Source organism: Pithys albifrons, chromosome 9, assembly GCF_047495875.1.
Source record: "Pithys albifrons albifrons isolate INPA30051 chromosome 9, PitAlb_v1, whole genome shotgun sequence".
Taxonomy (NCBI): Eukaryota; Metazoa; Chordata; class Aves; order Passeriformes; family Thamnophilidae; genus Pithys; species Pithys albifrons.
The window spans coordinates 401,397-421,136 of record NC_092466.1 but is presented as its reverse complement, the minus strand read 5'-3'; the positions used below and the strand labels follow the sequence as shown (position 1 = coordinate 421,136).

Here is a 19,740-nt window from a genome sequence, read left to right as displayed (position 1 = left end):
GATAAAGTCAGCAGCAACAGAGTCCTCTGGAGGCATCTTTTCCGTAACCTGAACAAACCTGGCTCTTTCAGCCTCACCTCCTGTGTCTCTGCACACAGAGCGGGTGGTGCTTTAGTCTCCACACCAGCTGGATGCAGCAGGCAGCTCATCTCAGCTGCCACGCAGTGTTTGTGTGCAGCCAGCACTGGTGTTAATGGAATACCACATGGGTTACAGTGGTATTACAGAGTAGTTCATCTGATGAGAGCTACAGTAGAGTCCCAAAAATACCCAGCAACTTACAGCTGCCCTAATTATAAACTCAGAAAAAAGACAATTCTTTCTTAAGGAAGAAGAAAATGTTTCTGTGTGGGCATTTGTGTGTTGGCAGAATAAGCAGGTATTTGTCACAGGAGGTGTCACTTGGGTTCATGTTTGCCTGAGAAGCAGAACTTTAACTTGTCTTTTCAGAGCAGCTGCGACGTTCACTGTGATCGCTGGTGTGATGGGGGGCTTAAAACAAACTGCTGAGGCTGGAAGGAGTAGAACCACAGCACTGCCTGTGCTGTTTTCCTGCCTGATCCCTGCTGTCCATTGTGCCCATGGGTGCTGTGTTTGCAGGACTCTGCAGTGAGACCCCCAGCGAGCTGGGGGCTGCTCTGCCCTTTCCTGGGCTGGGCAGGGGCAGCCTGGACTGTGTCACCTCTGCCCTTCCCTGGAGCAGGGGCTGGGCTGGTGCCACCTCTGCCCTTCCCTGGAGCAGGGGCTGGGCTGGTGCCACCTCTGCCCTTCCACGGAGCAAGGGCTGGGCTGGTGTCACCTCTGCCCTTCCATGGAGCAAGGGCTGGGCTGGTGTCACCTCTGCCCTTCCACGAAGCAAGGGCTGGGCTGGTGTCACCTCTGTCCTTCCACGGAGCAAGGGCTGGGTTGGTGTCACCAGTGCCCTTCCCTGGAGCAAGGACTGGGCTGGTGCCACCTCTGCCCTTCCCCAGAATGAGCCCTAAGGGATCCTGAGCCCATCCCACCCCACAGCACAGCCCATTCCATCCCACTCCCCAGCACAGCCCACCTGCTCGGGCCATGTCAGTGACAAGGGCCAGGTCCTTGGTGGCTGAGGGAGGGAGCCCGAGCCCTGAGCTCTGTGCAGGAGCTGACCCCATGCCCTGCTGTGCCACTGCCCTGTGGCCACTGCTTGCAGCCCCTTGTGCCCGGCGGGGTCGGGAGGGATCCCCATCCACAGGCAGCTGTCAGCTCTCCTGGCACGCTCTGGGACCAGCCTGGCAGTTTCAGACACTCCCAAACCAAACCAGGTTGTGTGTTGGAAAATACCTCGTGATTTTTCCCGGTGTAGCTTTTCACTGAAAAAGGTTCTGAAATGTGCAGCAGGGTGTAACTGCATTCCAGTTACATTCTCTCCCAAGTTTCCTCCTCCTCAGTGGGTCTTCTTTCCTGGAAGGGCCAGCATCTGGGATAGCAGAGCCTGCCTCTCAGCAGAGGCCTCAGCAGGAGTTGCTCTAAATAGGAATTTACTGGCATCCTTGGGGTGATCCAAGGATGAGCAGGAAAAGGCCAGTATGTCTTCTCTTGTGTCACTGGCAAACTGCTCAAAGCATCAGAAAGCACTGGAGGCTCTTGGAAGGATTATAAATAGGTAGCATATATATAAATATATAACCAAGCCCTGATCTAGGGGACAGGGCCATAGGAAGATCAGGATCTACTCTCAGTGCTCTCTGAGATGCAGATTCTTGAGTTCTGTTACACAGAACAGTGTCAGAAAGGCTTGTTTTAATTTCATTTTTCCTTGCCTCCATTGGTCTCTGCTTTTCTCACTCTTTGCACCAGGGAAACCTGAGCAAGCTTTGCATTATTTATGCACACTTGTTTGCAGCATAACGTGTGCTTCATTAGCTAATTTTGGCTTTGGACCTCCCACGGTGCCCTGGCAAGGGTAAGGTGATAGACTGTAGTATTAGTGTCAGCTGTGGGTCAGGGATGTCATGATGGTCTGTCATTAAATGTGACAGTGCCCAAACCTGCCCCGACTCGCTGCCCTTAGAAAAGGAGCGCTCGGGGTTGGTTGCCCAGTGGCCCGGCGAGCTGGCCCATGAATTGGCCATTCTGGGGGCGCAGCGAGCCACAGATCCGGACCTCCAGCGAGCAGCGATGGGCTGCGGGCACAAAGGGGGACTTCTGCAGCGAGTGAATAATGGGAAGCCCCTTTCATCGGCAGGGGTAACCTTTTGGCAGCCACCAGCACACTCTATTCTGATCTGCTGATTGGGGAGGACAATACACTGGAGCTCACTTTGAATGAATGCTGCCACCAACAGTGTCCCCATTCAGGGGCTTTGGGAACCATCCTTGGCCATTGTCTGCCAGCGCTCCCTCAGACAGCAGGAAAAGGGAAAGTGAGAGCAGCTATAGGGGGAAAAGTACTTCTTTTCTTGCCTTTAATCTCTCTTTAAAGCTTCATAGATCTACATTTCCAGCTGAGCTACTGGAACTATGCAGTGTCAGATAAATACAGAAGAGAGAGGTTTCAAGCTGAGCTTTCAAATCCCCTTATCTGCATGAACTAATAATGCAGATTTACTGCTGTTAAAAACAGAGACTGATAAGTCTTTGCCTTTAAAGCCTCTAAACTGCTAAAGAGCATTTAACAGCGATGCAGTTCAAACCCAGTGAACAATGCTGAGAAGGAAAACAGTTTAATGAGCTAAACCTTCACTGAATGAAACAGAAACACCTTCTCACAGTTGATTTAGGTCACTGTGGGAGTCGGTGAAAGCGCAGTTGTGTTCGGGCTGCATCTTCATAAACATGAGTTAGGTGCAGCCTTTCATCTGGGCAGCAGCTACCACAGAGTTTGGGATGCAAACCAGAAAAGGGTTTGCAAATAAAGCTCACATGAATCAGTCGAACTGCTCAGGTTGCCAGGGAAGCTGGTTTCCCTAAAATTATTTTAACATAGAGTTTAACACGTAGGGACGAGATCCCAGCAATGCGGAGCCGGGCAGGGGCTGGGCGGAAACCACGGGAAAAGTGTCGAGAGAATGATTTAAAGTTGCACTCGAAGTTTTCTCCCAGGAGAATCCTCATAGCAAGTTTGGGGAGTAGAAAGGTCTGTTCTTTTAGCTTTAGTGGGCTTTATGAAAGCTAAATCACAAGCGATTAAAAGGTTGAAAATGACTTAAATAGCAGGAAGGCTGTTAAAGGCAGCTCAGTGGTATGTGCTGGGCAGGCTGGGTTTGATATTTGCCGTTTAGCAAGGGAGATGTGGTGTCAGGTGGATGCTCCAAAGACCAGAACTGGAATCACACTGGTGTTAAATAAATATTTGCTTGTATCTGTACAGTTACAGTTTTTGTGTAGAATATTGAGGTGTGTGCTGAGCCTCTGCCAGCACCAGTGCAAACCCCAGCTGAGCTCCCACAAGTTAGTTCTGTTGTTCGGGGTGGATAGAGGTACAGTAAAAACTGAATTTGCTTTAAAATGAGAATAAGAACATCTACTTTATATTTTGGGGGGCGGGGGGGAAATTCTTCCAGGCCCATTTTGGATAATTCCCATGTACAGTTAGTCCTGCTTCCATAATACTTGCTTTTTTGTATTTTCTGAGGTTAGAGGATGTAAGTTACAAATGAAAGTTTACATTTTAGCTTAGTCTCTCGTGCCTCTGATGTAATTAATGCATGTGTGCATATGTCATATTAATTCATGATATTGGCATATTAGCCATGTCGTGTGGCCACTTGCTGGGGCAGCGTCCGAGTGCCAGAGCCAGGCTGGGGATGGGGAGAAGCTGCAGGGAGGGGCCCTGAGACAGTGCGAGGGAGTTTGGGAAGGGCTGGGCGTGAGGAGTGAGCCAGATCCGAGCCCTTGCTGTGCCAGCCATCCAAACTTCCTGAAATTATCTCCAGCATTCAGATCCATAAAATGAATGTGGTTTTTTTAAAGAAAGTGACAGTGCTCTTCTGTTTTCCTATTGAAATGTTCCCTGGCCTAGTTCAACAGAAACATTTTTACATTACAACTGTGAAATCTTGGCATAAAGCTCCCCTTTGTGCCCTTCATTATTTTCTCACAAATATAGTCCATTGTCACATAGCTGAAGTTAATTTGATCAACATTGGGACATTTAACTTTTATGTCTGGTCAAAGGAGCTGTTTCATGCTCATTTTGGGTATTCAAAAGAGATGATTGCCAGAAAAATAATGTTACTATTAACAATTCAGAGCAATTAGTTTCCCAGGGAGAGGCGATGTGATGCACCGGCTCCACACAACTATTCTTTGTCATTTTATGGATGCTCATCAGTCAACTGTCACCTCTTCTCAAAGACCCCTCCAATCTAAATGTTTCTCTTTGGGCTTTTCCCAGAACTAGCAGCTGAATGAGCCAAAGAAAAGCCACTTAGTTTCTAGGCAAAGGAAAACTTCACTCTAAAGATCTGGGTCATTTGGGAAGATCCTTGGAGCAGTTCGCTTTCCAAGAGCTTGGGATGGGTTTCTTTTTGGTGTTTTTTTCACTTTTATTTGGTTTTTTTTGCAACAGTGATTTAAACATGTGCATTCAAATGTTTAGTGAAATTTCTGTGTATTCAGATAGACGGGGCAAATAAACCTTCCAGCCAAATATCTTTAACAAAGGTTTAAACCCCGGATCACATTCAAATCGACAGCTTTTCATTAAGCACCCGAGGCTCAGCTCATTAATATTCGGTCATCCCCCCCTTAAATGAAGGTTAAGTACTCTCAAAATTAGGGTGTTTGGATAATATGCTCTTTAAAGAGTAAATCCAGCAAAATTGTGTTGTTACTTTCAGCCTGTCAAATGCAGCCAAAGAGACTTTTCCTTACTCCTTGTTTTAATGCTGGCTCAAGCTTTTGTGTCTTTGATGCAATTGCCAAAAATTGAACTCCTGTGTCTTTCCTATTTGCACAGACACATTGTGAATTTTATTTAGATTATATATTTAGCAGGAAAATAATTTTGTATTTGTTTGCAGTATAATGGAAAGTATACATGAGAATAATTTTAAGGACACAATAAATGCAGTTTCATATTAAGTGAATATGATGATTCCTGGTTGTCCTAGTTAGTTTTTTGCCTTTATTATTTTCAGCATTTGGGCCTCCTTTTTTTTTTCTTCTCTTTTTGTCGTTAATAACTAAACAGGTTGTTAATAAATTTTCAGCATTTATTATTTAGATGGTAAAGATCTGGGGTTTTGTCTCATGGTCCATCTGTGTAAACAAGAGCAGGTTTGGAAGCAAAGACCTGATGTCCAAAATCCAGAACTTCACACACTTGCAGGTGTCACACAGAAAGGTGTCACTTAAAGGAAAAGTAGGGTAGATACACTGAGCCAGTGTCACTTTGCCTGCCCAGTGTGGGATAAGATTGTGGCTATTACAGAAGGAGGGCTGCAGGCAGAGCTCGGGGGGATCTGGAGGGGTTTCCAACAGGTTTTTCCCCATGCAGTCCCTGTGCAGCAGCGTGGACGGGTGCTGGCAGTCAGGGGTGGGTGTAGGTGTGGGTGTGGGTGGGTGTGGGTGATGGCAGTCAGGGGTGGGTGTGGGTGGGTGTGGGTGGGTGTGGGTGATGGCAGTCAGGGGTGGGTGTGGGTGGGTGTGGGTGGGTGTGGGTGGGTGTGGGTGTGGGTGTGGGTGTGGGTGATGGCAGTCAGGGGTGGGTGGGTGTGGGTGTGGGTGTGGGTGATGGCAGTCAGGGGTGGGTGGGTGTGGGTGTGGGTGCTGGCAGTCAGGGGTGGGTGGGTGTGGGTGTGGGTGATGGCAGTCAGGGGTGGGTGGGTGTGGGTGTGGGTGCTGGCAGTCAGGGGTGGGTGGGTGTGGGTGTGGGTGATGGCAGTCAGGGGTAGGTGGGTGTGGGTGTGGGTGTGGGTGATGGCAGTCAGGGGTGGGTGGGTGTAGGTGTGGGTGTGGGTGATGGCAGTCAGGGGTGGGTGGGTGTGGGTGTGGGTGTGGGTGATGGCAGTCAGGGGTGGGTGGGTGTGGGTGCTGGCAGTCAGGGGTGGGTGGGTGTGGGTGTGGGTGGGTGTGGGTGTGGGTGCTGGCAGTCAGGGGTGGGTGGGTGTGGGTGTGGGTGGGTGTGTGTGTGGGTGATGGCAGTCAGGGGTGGGTGGGTGTGGGTGTGGGTGGGTGTGGGTGCTGGCAGTCAGGGGTGGGTGGGTGTGGGTGTGGGTGGGTGTGGGTGCTGGCAGTCAGGGGTGGGTGGGTGTGGGTGTGGGTGGGTGTGTGTGTGGGTGATGGCAGTCAGGGGTGGGTGGGTGTGGGTGTGGGTGGGTGTGGGTGCTGGCAGTCAGGGGTGGGTGGGTGTGGGTGTGGGTGGGTGTGGGTGCTGGCAGTCAGGGGTGGGTGGGTGTGGGTGTGGGTGCTGGCAGTCAGGGGTGGGTGGGTGTGGGTGTGGGTGTGGGTGCTGGCAGTCAGGGGTGGGTGGGTGTGGGTGTGGGTGGGTGTGGGTGCTGGCAGTCAGGGGTGGGTGGGTGTGGGTGTAGGTGTGGGTGTGGGTGATGGCAGTCAGGGGTGGGTGGGTGTGGGTGTGGGTGCTGGCAGTCAGGGGTGGGTGGGTGTGGGTGTAGGTGGGTGTGGGTGATGGCAGTCAGGGGTGGGTGGGTGTGGGTGTGGGTGATGGCAGTCAGGGGTGGGTGGGTGTGGGTGTGGGTGCTGGCAGTCAGGGGTGGGTGGGTGTGGGTGTGGGTGCTGGCAGTCAGGGGTGGGTGGGTGTGGGTGTGGGCGATGGCAGTCAGGGGTGGGTGGGTGTGGGTGTGGGTGATGGCAGTCAGGGGTGGGTGGGTGTGGGTGTGGGTGTGGGTGATGGCAGTCAGGGGTGGGTGGGTGTGGGTGTGGGTGATGGCAGTCAGGGGTGCGTGGGGGTGGGTGTGGGTGATGGCAGTCAGGGGTGGGTGGGTGTGGGTGTGGGCGATGGCAGTAAGGGGGTGGGTGGGTGTGGGTGTGGGTGATGGCAGTCAGGGGTGGGTGGGTGTGGATGTGGGTGATGGCAGTCAGGGGTGGGTGGGTGTGGGTGTGGGCGATGGCAGTAAGGGGGTGGGTGGGTGTGGGTGTGGGTGATGGCAGTCAGGGGTGGGTGGGTGTGGGTATGGGTGATGGCAGTCAGGGGTTCCGTGCATGTGGGTGTGGGTGATGGCAGTCAGGGGTGCGTGGGGGTGGGTGTGGGTGCTGGCAGTCAGGGGTTCAGTGCATGTGGGTGTGGGTGATGGCAGTCAGGGGTGGGTGGGTGTGGGTGTGGGTGTGGGTGCTGGCAGTCAGGGGTGGGTGGGTGTGGGTGTGGGTGGGTGTGGGTGCTGGCAGTCAGGGGTGGGTGGGTGTGGGTGTAGGTGTGGGTGTGGGTGATGGCAGTCAGGGGTGGGTGGGTGTGGGTGTGGGTGATGGCAGTCAGGGGTGGGTGGATGTGTGTGTGGGTGATGGCAGTCAGGGGTGGGTGGGTGTGGGTGTGGGTGTGGGTGATGGCAGTCACCTCACCTTCCCTTAGGGCTCTACTCCTTTTTGCCTGTTTTCCAGTAACAGGATCTCCCAGAGCTGCCCCGTTGGCTGCTGTGTCTTTCTAGTAGAGGTTTGGTGTGCTGTAGCACAGTCCCACTCCTGGGAGCACAAGTGCAATTAAACACACCATGGAAGAAAAGAGAATGGCTCTTAAAAAAGAAATGGCTGCAAATAACTTGCCGCCTGCTTGATTTTGCTCAGAAAATGGCTTTATATGAGAATGTGCAGAGTGTGCCACATTCTCATTGAGTTATATTTTCTGTTTACTGTAATTTGTTCCTTAGAGAGACTGGAGCTGGATGAAGAGCAGTCATTAGTGTCCAGCTAAAGGTGACACTGACATCAGCATCCATTGTGGTTTGTGCCTTTTCAAATCTCCTGTCCTATAGCCATATAATCTTCCAGGATAGCTATGATTCAATTAAGAAGGATCTATATGGGCTGTTGATCCAATTCTTATTCATTTGCAGAGAAATGAAAATAAATTGCTATTGTGATTTTATTTACAATGCTGCCTGTGAGCTGATGCTGTGAGCTGCTAGTTATAAAATGGAGAAATGGCTGAAAGAGCCCCAGTCTGCTCCCATTGGAGCCTGTGGGCACCAGGCCAGTGGCCACCTTGGACATTCTGATTCCCACAGGAAGGTGGGAGCACTGTGGGCTCTGCATCCTGTGTTCAGTGTCCTGGAAAGACTGAGTTCCTCCCTAACAGGGAAACACCCAGATGTGAGGTGCAGCCCTTCCAGTCGCTTGCCTGCCTGTACAGGAGCTGGAGAGGTTGTGGCTGGCTGGGCAGATGTTGCTTGTGTCTGGACAGGTCAGTGGCTTGGCCACCTCACGTTTTATGGAGCTGCTTTATTTTCATTCCATCGGTGCCAGGTTTAAGGCACAGCCAAGGTGATTCAGTGTCTCACTCCAACAAGGAAACAGGCCCTACTGCTTCTACAGCCACTGGAATTTTCTTTGTTCAAACCTGATGTTGACAGCTCTAACTTTTTGGATCACCATGCTCTTTGGAAAGAGGTCGTTCCCTTCTCTTTAGCACTTCAAACGTTTCTGTCACATCACCCACCCCCTGTTTCTTCCCTCTCTTAGCTCAGTGCTCCACTGTAGTGTGATTTTCAAAGGGATAATGTAAAATTGGTTGCTCGTGAGCTTTTCTGAGCATTGAGCATTGTTTAGTCCTTTGCAAGTGAAGCCTCTCTGGGTCTGAGGCATTTGCATTGCCCCGTCCTAGAAGCAGTTGGGTTTATTTTGAATTCACAGTGCCCCTGAGCCCAGCTGTCCCTCAGGCAGGCTGGGATCTGTCCCTGGCAGCGCCCCGTGGGTAACGTGGCCATCACCACCCACTGCTCACACAGCCACCACAGGAGCTGGGGCTGGGAAAGGGGCTGGTTGCAGGTCTGGCAAGACACAAATCTGGCAAAATTCCTTAACCATCCCACCACTGTTCCCATGGGTGAGCTGTTCAGGACAGACAGTGCCTCTGGTCTGAGCTCTTCTAGATCTGTCACAAAAACTACTTTTCGCAGCCTTAAGCAGTTAACGGATCAGTATCCCAGTACTGCATATCCTGGCTATTTCTGGCTCACTATTTGCACTTTTGACACTTAAGTGAGCACAGGATTTTGGCTTCACTCCCCACATCCAAGCCCTGCGGAACAGTACGGGAGAATTGCGGTGTCGTGGCTTCATGCAGATGAAGATCTCGCAGTTACTGCCTGCTGAGCACCAAGTGTCACCGACCCTGAAGAGCTCAGAAGCCGTGCAGAAGGATGTTAATGTTCCAAAAAGATGTCCAGTTTCTCTGGTTTCCTCTTGTAGCTTCTCTGCCATCGGCTGAGGCACCCGGGGTGTCCGTGTGCGGCAGTGCCGGGGCCGCAGCGTGTGTTGGGCTGCAGCAACACTGACAAGTCCTTACATCATTATCCAGGGCTGCTATTTCATTAGGCGAATGTCAGTGTCAGGTAAGATCATGGCTTTGTCAATATAATGAAAATACCAGTCAAGTGAGGAAAAAGTCACAGTTTTCCAGCTCTAAAAATTGATTTTTATTGCTCTTCTTGTAATCCTTTCTTTGGATTAAGTATTTATTATTGATGTGGTCTTTCTTTTAATCTTAATAGCTGCTGACATTGTAATTAATTAAAAAATACAACATTTTTGCCCAAATGGCACTATATTGAAATTAAAAGTGAACATCACATATTAGTTAAACAGCCCTGGCAAATGTCTTGAGTGCTAAGATGATTGCCTAAGCTTCTTGACAATTCCCTTCATCTTGCTGTATGGTGCTTGACCTTTTGAGATGTTTTGGTGTTATTAATAGGTTTTAGCCATTATATCTGAAAGAACAAGGCACAAAAATATTATAAACTATCTTTTTAATGACAGTGCTACACCATCTTGGGCATGCCAATGAAGGCACTTCCATCAAGGCTTTTGAGGCACGCTTAGACAGTCAGTAACCAGGTAATTTGTACTCAGAGTTGATGGGGATTTTTCTGGAATTTGTCCCCAGATGTGTTATCTGAAATTGCAAACGGGTGCGCACGGAGCACTCTCAGGGCTGCAGGAGGGAGGTGATGTGCAGGAGAGGACAGGATTCTGTTTCAGAGCTGTTTCTGAAACCTCTGCCAGAGGTGACCCTTTGAGACCAGTTCTTGAGGTGCAGGTGTGAGAGCTGATCTCCAAATACAACTTAGGGAAAAGCGATGGAGATAGGAAGAGCGGAAATCTGAACAGCCACACAGCAGCCCTGTGTCTGGGTTGGTGTAAGGCAAACCCCAGTATTTCCATTGTCTTGGTCTTCAGTTCCTTGACATGGCAGTGGCAGGAGAGTTTTCCTTGTTGTCGTTTCTTGGCATTCTGCCAGAAGCCACTGCAGGAGTTGTTGCTCCTCTGGGCATTATGGATCCGTGGAAAAGAAGGTGTGTACCACCTTTGTATCTGTAGGCCACCTGTGCCTTCCAGAGCAGCTCTTGGCTCCCACCAATCAGATGACCCAAGTAATTTTCTGCCTTTTTTTTCCCACTCTTTGTAAACGTTTCCTGTCAGGGTAAGACCCTCACTGGCCAATAGAGGTGAGTTGCTTGTGCCTTTGGTGCTGTGACTCCTGCCATGAGTGGGGTCGGGGTCCAGGTTCCCACAGCCCCAGGTGCCAGAGGGTTTGTGCAGCCCCTGTGGGGATGGGCCCAGCACTGCTGCTGCTGGCTCAGCTCAGCACAGCCCCTGTGACCCAGCTCTGCTCAGCTCAGCAGCAAAGAAGGTGAGCAAGTTCACCTGAGAAACCCTGGCCACAGCCAGGAGTGAGCAGTCTTCTCATCTCTGCGTGTTAGTTGTGACCTTCATGTTCCTTTCCTTAGGCAGGGACATTTTATACAGGCAGTCATTAAGGTCCCTTCCAACCCAAACTCTGTCCTTTTTAAAAGCTTTTGTGTCTGCGACTCCGTGCATGGGTAATGCACAGAAATAAGGAGATTGTGGAGACACGGCATCTTGCTCCAGAATTCGCACGAGGAAGATGGAGGGGCTCATATTAGCTGGTATTTAGCTTAAATACATTTAGTTATTATAAAAATTTGCTCACTGAATAAAATACGGCTTGATCTCTGGCTTGTTCCTTCCCAAGGAACGCAGCAGTGTCCCTCCTTCTCCCCCATTCAGCCTGCTCGGCAGAGCTGGCAGGTTTGGTTTGGTTTTGTTATGTTATTGTTGTGTTTAAAAAAACCCCAAACCCTCAAGCCCCTCTTTTCAGCCGTGTCAAGTTAGGATGAATTGGCCAGGGAGGCATGTTTATAGACTGTGTGAAGAACTTTGTCTTTGTGTGGGAATGCTGGTGACACTGCTCTGGCTCGGCTGAATGAACTGCGGTGACGCGGCTAATAAGGTGTCCTGCTGAGCGCCGCCGCAGCCCTTCCCAGACCTCCCACCTAATGCCATTCAGCTCCAGCTCAGTGTAGCTAATTTTTCCCATTCCCCCAATTCTTTAGGCCTCCTTACAAACAGAAAAGTCAACTTTCACACCGAGGAGAAGATAAGTGCTTTAGGAAATAATCATGTAAACAGAATGTTACCTTCTGACCTGATGCTGATACCTTGGTCTGGGACAAAACCCAGCTGGCTATTGCATTAGACATGGCTATTAAAAGAATAATGCTGCTGATCCTCCTTACAAAGTGCCCTGAGAAATGGTTTAGCCAAATCACAGTGCCTCTTGTCACACTGAATCATGTTCAGCTGCTCTTTTCCATGACCAAATTGCTGATATTTAGCCACTTCCTTGTCTTTTCCGTTCTTGCCACAGTGTGGGAGGGGGAGAAGTATGAAAGCAAGGGGAAATCGGTCCTGTTTCTGAGTGTTCTGTTATTTTCTGGCTGAATTTCAGTGCTTTGAAGTGTATATACAGTGCTCCATACAGTGCTTATTAAAGAGGTGCCTTTCATCAAGTAACTGTAATTATAAACTACTCTAATGAGTACTTTAAAATTAAGTAAATTACAAGAGGATTTCAGTGATTCCAGTAATACATAATTGTTCATTTTAGGATTGTACTGATTCCTGATCTGTTTAGCAACTGAAATTAATAAATAGACCCAGATTTCCAGTAGTATTGAGAAGAGGGACCTCTGCCAGCTCTTTGCTTTAGTCTTGGTAGGAATGGGGCATTCCTAAGTGGCTTTGAGAAGACTTGCCCCTTACAGTCCACGTACCTGACACCTCCATCTGGGCTGAGAGGAGTGTCCTTACAGCAGAGTGGTTTGAGCCAGAGCAGCCCCAAGCACATCCTTCCACTGTGGCATTTGTGTGACCTCTGCCTCGGTCACCTGTGCTGGTCCAGCCCTGCTCCTGCCCCAGCCAGGCTGCCCAGCCCAGGATGGAGCTGCACAGGGCCACAGCTCAGGGAGGCCAGAGGTTTCTCAGAATTCTCCTGATGCTCCCAGAATAACAGCCGGTTTTTCCACAGGGCAGGTGTCAGGGTCTGCCACGCCAAAAGCTCTGCTGAGGGGAAGGGGTCTGCTTAAAGCCTGACCAACACAGCAGAGCGAGGACATCTCCTGTGCAGACACAGGAACTTCTTTCTGGGCCTGTAAAGCTCGTGCTGATGCCCAGTGGGAGCCACATTGCAGCTGTTGGACCAAAATAAGAATCACATATCTTTATTTTGCAGCAAAGAAATTGCTATAGTAATTTAGCATTAATTTGCATTCTTAGTAATGACAGTTGAGTTTAGTCCTAAAAAATGGGTGAACCATGGATTTGAAAACATTTCAGCATGTGACTAACTTGGACTGTAAACTGTACTGAAAGTTACACTTGCTTCAGTATTTCCTTCTCTTACTGCCCTGGCATGTCTGAAGAGCTCTTCAGCTCTTTCACTCAACTCATCTGCCTCTTCTCAAAATACAACAAAATGTAAAAAGAAACAGAGACAAATCCAACCAGTCTAGAAGACTTTTAGTGTGTAGAGCTATCACTTAAAAATGTGGAATTAGTTTGAAACTGGCAAAATCATTAAGGTGATGTGTTCCAGATGTGAGGAATCTTACCTTTTATCAAGGACTCCACATGCAATTACAAGTTCTGTGTTTGTGGAAGAAGAGAAATCATCTGTGGTGTTTACAGTTGTATACTCTGAAGTTTACCAGAGGCATGAGTAAGCCCAGACAGGAGCGTGCTTTCTTTCCAGTGGTGCTGATTTGCCAGATTGTATTTGTTATATTGATTTCCAAAATGCACAGAAGTAAAAGGTCTTTCTGTTGTATGTTCTAAGTGCAAACAAACTCTTTTCCCATAAGCAATTCTTTCTGGAACAAGGGCAAAGATTGAGAGTGAACACATTCTTCAGCCTTTCAAAAACACAGACTTCTCTTTCTTGGCTGTCATCTGTTGGAAAAGTTGTCAATTGCATTTGCGTTCAGCTTTGGCTCCACCCTGAGTGGCCATGCCCTGCTAGTGGCCATGCCCTGCTGGTGGCCCTGCTGGTGGCCCTGCTGGTGGCCCTGCACAGATCCCAGGCAGCACGGCCAGCAAAGGCAGCGATGGTCTCTTGTGTGTGTTGTGGAGAGTTGTGGGAGGGAAATATTCGTGGCTTCTGTACAGTCATGGAATCTTTAACTGAGTCACATGTTGTGTCATAAGCTACGCTGTGGTATGCAGGAATACAGCCTTCAGTCATCCCTTTGGGATGCTCTGGTGAAAGTTGTTAAAGGAAATGGCACTGGGTCTTCCCACTGAAACCACAGGATTTATGCTGGTGACGTGGGTTGGCCACTTATTTTTATATGGTTCAGATTTATCACTCCATTGAGTGATTCCTGGCAACACTTTTGAAGGACTAGTTGATTCATGGTTAAAGGAAGTGTGTTTTTATAGAAACAAATAGCAAAGGAGAGTAACATGGATGTGGAAGCCTTCCTAGTTCATCTGCAAGCACTCATTCTTGTTGAAAAACGTTATCTTATGAGTTCTCTGTTGCCTGTACACATGCTGAACTCTGCTTGTTGTGGCTTAGAACATGGAAACACAAGGAACAGAGCACTTTTGTTTAGCTCTCACCCCCATCCTGACGCCTGCCCTGTGTGTCCCTGGGCAGCCTGGCCCCATTTCTGTGCCAGTCCCCTCAGTGCCAGGATATTGCTCTTCTCTTCCTTACTGCCATCTTCTTTGCAGCCTCTCCGAGTTCTTGTGCCATTGATTCAGGGCACTGTAGGCACCAGGAAGGGTTTCAGCACAGCTGTCACAGCCCAGAACTGCAGAGAGAGGGGTTAGATGTGGGGACTCTTGAGCTAATAGTAAGTTCCAAGACAAGGACTGCAGGTTACATACATGTATTAAGTTGAGTCATTTAAAGGGTATTTCCTTGTTGGGTACCCCAGCTCAATTAATAAGTATTTGTGTGTAGTTATTAAATGTGTCAGTCTCGTGCTGTGCTGCTCTTGGGAATTCTCCTCTACACCTGAATTTCACCACCTGTGAAAAGAGACAAGTCAGAAGCCACTTGGAGCATTATTCTGGAGAAGTTCATGTTTGGACTCTTACTCAGTCTGGCATGAGTCACTCTTTATAAAATGTCCAACAAGACAAGCTACAAGGGGAAAACTGGATAAAATTATCAGTTGTAAAGCTGGCATTTATTTGTATGCAAGTCATGTTTAAATCAGGTAATGTGCAGGACTGTGAAATTACTGAGTTTTAATTAACTGGTCAGAAGCAGACTAATCAGCTGGTTTTGTTCATCGGTTTGGAGACATTTTCACAGGCTGTTTTTGGAATAGTCTGTTATTTGGAAAATTTGTCTTTGCATAATACAATCACAGGCATGGCTCTCATAATCCCAGTTTGTTTTAAGAGGCCTTCTATGGACCTTGATGTCATTCCTGCAATATCTGTCATTCCTCTGTCAGCAGTAAGAGACAATGAGCAAAGCCAAAGCTGAAATATGAATCAGGGCAGTTGGCAAAGCAGAATCAGTTGTTCTGTGTTTAAGTGTGGATCCAATTTTGCTATGATAGTGTTAGCAAACTGTGGCACTGTAAATGGCTTAAGTTCTCATTTTCCTTCAATGTGCCATGAGGGCACTAATCAAACTAATGTTTTGTGCAGGTCAGGAGTGACAGGTTTGTCTCAGGGCTCGCTGGGAGCTGACAGTGGGCAGTATTTATTGGCAGTGCCTGCAGTAATCTGTCAGCTGAACGGGGGATTGAAGATTTTCATACAGGAAAAGGCAAAGTTTTCTGCAAGAGATTTGCTTGAAGCGATCACTGTCCTAGGCCCAATGCACATTCTGTTTTCCATAGAATAGTATTCCTTACGTGCTGGATTGCTGCTGACCAGCAGGTGAGGTGTTTCAGAGGAGCAGCAGCCCCTCCCTGCAGATCAGTGCTGTGTCCTTACAGCTGGGGGAAGTCTGAGGGGATGCACTGCATTAGGGCATACAAAGCCCCCAGAAACAAGAGCCTCCTCCCTGGGCAGCGTGTCCGGGAAGCTCCTGCCCAGCACTGCTGGACAGCCCTGGTCTGTCTGCAAGGGCCCTGGGCTCCCCTGGGCTCTCTGGCACGGTAACACCCCCATGGTCATGTGTTCCCAGAATGCTCACAGCCCATTGCTTGCATTTGTTCCTTAGTTCTCACACCTTGCCCACCCAGGGCACCAGGGATGGGGTTTGTGCATTTTGTCTCTGTAAATTCTGTGTGACTGTGGCAGTTTTGGTTGTTTCATACCTTCCTCAGCGACTGAAAGGAGATGAATTGTATTGATTCCTGGTTTGAAAGTAAGTGTAACTCAGTGGATTTTCAAATGTCAGGATCTCTAGAAGCTGTAAAATTGCACATTGTTGGGAGTGCCAGACAACCGTTGTTAATAATAGATCTGCTAATAATATAATGACAATTTTTAATAACACAAGACTTGAAAGATGGGCAGTAATACCATATCTCTCTGGGCAGGACTGAGCAAAGGCTTGAGAAAAAAGTCAATCTGCAGTGCTCAGCTGGAGGGATCACCTATTGGGTGTTAGCCACAGCCCCAGGAAAAATCTGCTGTGCACAGCACAGAGAGCTGTCTCCAGGAAACTGTATCGGAGCTGGGAGCCCGGGATGCTCTGTGGGATGATGGATGTTTAGCCCTACCACATTACTCCTCATGTGGCTCTTGGAGTACTCACAGACATTGGGAAACGTTACTTGGACATCAGTGAGCTCAGACATGCTCTGAACCCACTGCTGATTTGGAGTTCCTAATTCTTAGATGCCCAGCCCAAAGCCATATCCTCAAACTTCCCAAGGTGTGGAGGACCTCCATGATGCCCTTCCAGTGGTGTCCAAATGCTGCTTCTGTGTGACTTGAGCAAACTGCTGCAAACCTGCTTTCCCCCAGGCTGCTCTGTCAGCCAGGCAGGGGAAGCCAAATGCAGGCACTGGTGATAAGCAAAGAAAATCAACTGGAAAACACTGTTAGTGTATTGGGCCAGTATAAACTGGTAGTTTTGATGATTCCAATACATATTTCTGAGCCTGTGCTTAAAGACAACATAAGTGTGTTTGTGCATCTTTGCATGTGTGTAAAGAATGACAGGTTTGTTCTGTTTTTGTTTTTTTTCCAGAATTATAGATCAGCGGTTTGAGAAAGTTTCATATTTTGTCTTTGGAGATTTCAACTTTAGACTGGATGCCAAAGCAGTAGTTGAGGTAGGACTTGTCTTTTTCTTATATTGTACACACTACCAGGTTTGATTTCTCAAATGTTTTTTCCTGTGGAAAAGCTAAACATGACTTAACAAAGTAATGTTAATATTGACATCAGACTTGGCCAAGACTACTTTTAACAGGAACATCTGACAGGTAACTAACATTGCATGGTTCTGTCTTTTGCCATCTCCTTAGTGCTCACAGTGCATTTCCTGCAAGCAGAGAAGTGCTGGGTTACGTTTCTACTCTGGGGAAAAATGGAGAGGCATTTCCCAAGTGTCCACAGTGCAAAGTACAGGCAGCCATCAGTGCAAACGTTTGTGGCAGCAGCATCTCAGTGTGGAAGGTGATGGAACATTTGTACTAAGCCAAAAAGAATGTACTAAACCTTTTTCTTTATCAGTGGAGATTACCTTGACTGCTGAAGCTCAGCTCCAGGTAATGTGGGGTCAGAAATAATACCCAGGTTGAAACCCAGTTTAATCTCATGGTTTTCCCACTTCAATTCTCAGAGGTACTGAAGTGTCTCCTTTGTGTCCTTGGGGGCAGGCCTGTATCTTTTAAGCTGAAAGTTGTAATTTTGTAAATCAAACAGTGGGAAGTAAATGTCCTGTGTGTCAAAGGCTGGCTCCCCCCATCCAGGGCTGGTGCCTTTCTCCTTTCTTAGGCTCCTTCATCTGTTGGAAACCAGGAGTTTGATGTTATAGCACTGCATATGGAACCAATAACTTCCTTCTTGGACTCCTTGATACAGTGCAGTCATTTAACGAGCAAGCTTAAAGCATAATTGAAATGAAAGTCAAGCCACTAATTCAGAATATACAGCTTCTTACTGCATATGTTAAGGGTTAAATCCTGCTCTGCTGTGCTGCAGCTGCCCTGGTTGTCATTCATGTTCAGAGAGCACTTGGTTTTGAACTAATAGGCCTGGTTTTTCCTCAGTAGTGGTGTGATGGTATTCCTGAGGATGTTCCTAAGAACACCTGGGAACACCTGCCAGTTGCTCTGCAGCAGAGTTACCTCCTGCACCCAGTACTGATGGAGGGTACTCCAAGTTTTTCCTGTCTCACTCACTGGCAGCAGTCTGCAGGACTGAAACTGCAGAGGGTGTTTGCTTTGGTACCAGTGGATTAAGAGTTCTACATTTATATCTGTGAGTTTCAAAGTGAACCACGTCAAACAGAATCCTGTCACTGAGCCCAGAGGGTGCAAACTGCAGAGCAGATCCCTGCCTGTGCACTGGGGATTCCCAGCCTGACACAGGGCTCTGCTTCCTGGGAATGCTTTACTGCTGCTGGGCAGTGTTGCTGCATTTGAGTACACAGGTGTAGCACGTGTGCCTCTGTGAGTGCACAAAGCAGTAGAATAATACAGATTTTCTGTTGCTCTTTTGGAAAAGCAACGTACTCCATTAACCAGAACTTCACACAGCTCCTCTGCAACATTAATTAAGCATAATTAAAGGTGATCTAGAAACTTCCATGTATAATTCACACAGGCACAGGTAAAGTCACATTAAGTTTGTTTTGTAGTGTTCTGCACTTGTTGCAGTTTATCAGTTCATATGTCAGCAGATCCAAAAGCTTTAAGAAACAGTTGTCTCGTGCAGTTTGCTCCACAGAGGTGACTGCCCAGCGCTGTGCTGGGGACAGCCCTGGGCACTCAGCACTCAGAGCACAGCACTGTCAGCTCCTGGGAGACAGGTCACATCCCAGAGAACCGTTTGGAAAGGCAGAGCTGCAGGCCATCTCCAGCAGGAATTGTATGAGATAGGACCTGATGGCCTAGTTGTGTGTGAGATATGTACAACCAGCCCAAATCCCTTCACAGAGTGGTTTGCAGGTGGTGTGACTCGGCTGTGCCATTTTCCCAGAGCCAGCTAGGGCCGGGCACAGCTGCAGTGGCAGAGGAGGAACAAGGATGGCCAGAGGTGCTCATGTCCCCAGGTCCCCAGCACTCAGTGCCAGCCTGAGGGTGAGCCTGTGCTCAGCTGGGAACCTCCTGCTCCGAAGGACATCCCAGTCCTTTCTGGCATTTGAGAACATGTGCCTGTACACATGGGTATTAACCACCCTCTGGACTGTTCAGCAGTGGAGTTAATACTGGGAGTTTTAAGGGTTAATCCATTGACCTGACATCTTTGTATATATTAGGAAATTTATCTCTGCTTTTCTTGCTGACCTTTTGAATTCCCCCTTGAGACCACAGTGTGCTGAACACTTGGAAACTGAGATGCTGCAAGCAATATGTGTGGAAATATATTGTGGAAATGCACACTGGGCTTAGAACAAACACAAAGAATAAAATGTATTTGTAAAGGTTCTCTCAGTTATGCCATATAAAGGCAGTATCTGGGAGCTGTTGAAAATGTGGAGTCCAGACCCCAAAATGCAGTGTCCTAAATCAGATGCCACAAGCGTTGTGCTTATTAATTCATAATTAATAAACAATAAATCATTAATATATTATTTATTGAACATTTATGGGAACCTTAAGTCATATTGATTTCCTTGCTAGGAAAATCTGCTTTCCTGTTGCTGGAGTAGTCGGGGGGTTGTTACCGGCACATGGACAGTCCAGGGGCTGTTGCTGAAGTGGCTCCAGTGCGTCTTCGAGTGCCTTTGCTGTGTCAGTTCCTGAGCCACTCTGGCAGCACCATCGGGGCCATATCCTGGCACGTCCCTCTGGGCCTCTGTGAGATGTGTAGCTGTCTGTGGGCATGTGCACCTGTGCTTCCCTGCCCCAAAGCAAAGTGCCTTTCCTCGGCAGTTACGATGTGCAGGTGTCTGCACCTGTCCATTGGGATCTCAGCTGCATCCATTTAACTCATGGCCAAGCAGTAGGTCCTGCTCCACAGTGGCTGGTAGTTTAAAACTGGAATACAGTTCCCTTCCTCCTGCAGTAAAGTGATACTAAGCCACCCTTGTAAAAGAAAACCCACATTGCTTTATTTCTGAGATAAACCTGCACACCACGAAATAAATAAATAAAGCTGACAAGCTTCAGATCATATTTGCATTCTGGTTAGAAAAGCACAAGATTCTGG

At 48.4% G+C, this 19,740-nt stretch overlaps 1 protein-coding gene across 3 annotated transcripts in view; it reads left to right on the top strand.

The window, feature by feature from the left end:
• INPP5A (inositol polyphosphate-5-phosphatase A) overlaps window positions 1–19,740 on the top strand; it is a 195,029-nt gene that overhangs the window by 116,777 nt on the left and 58,512 nt on the right. For all 3 annotated transcript variants that reach the window (XM_071563901.1, XM_071563902.1, XM_071563903.1), the window contains exon 9: window positions 16,610–16,694. In XM_071563901.1, coding sequence (XP_071420002.1) covers window positions 16,610–16,694 — 85 coding nt within the window. The remainder of the gene's footprint in view (window positions 1–16,609; window positions 16,695–19,740) is intronic.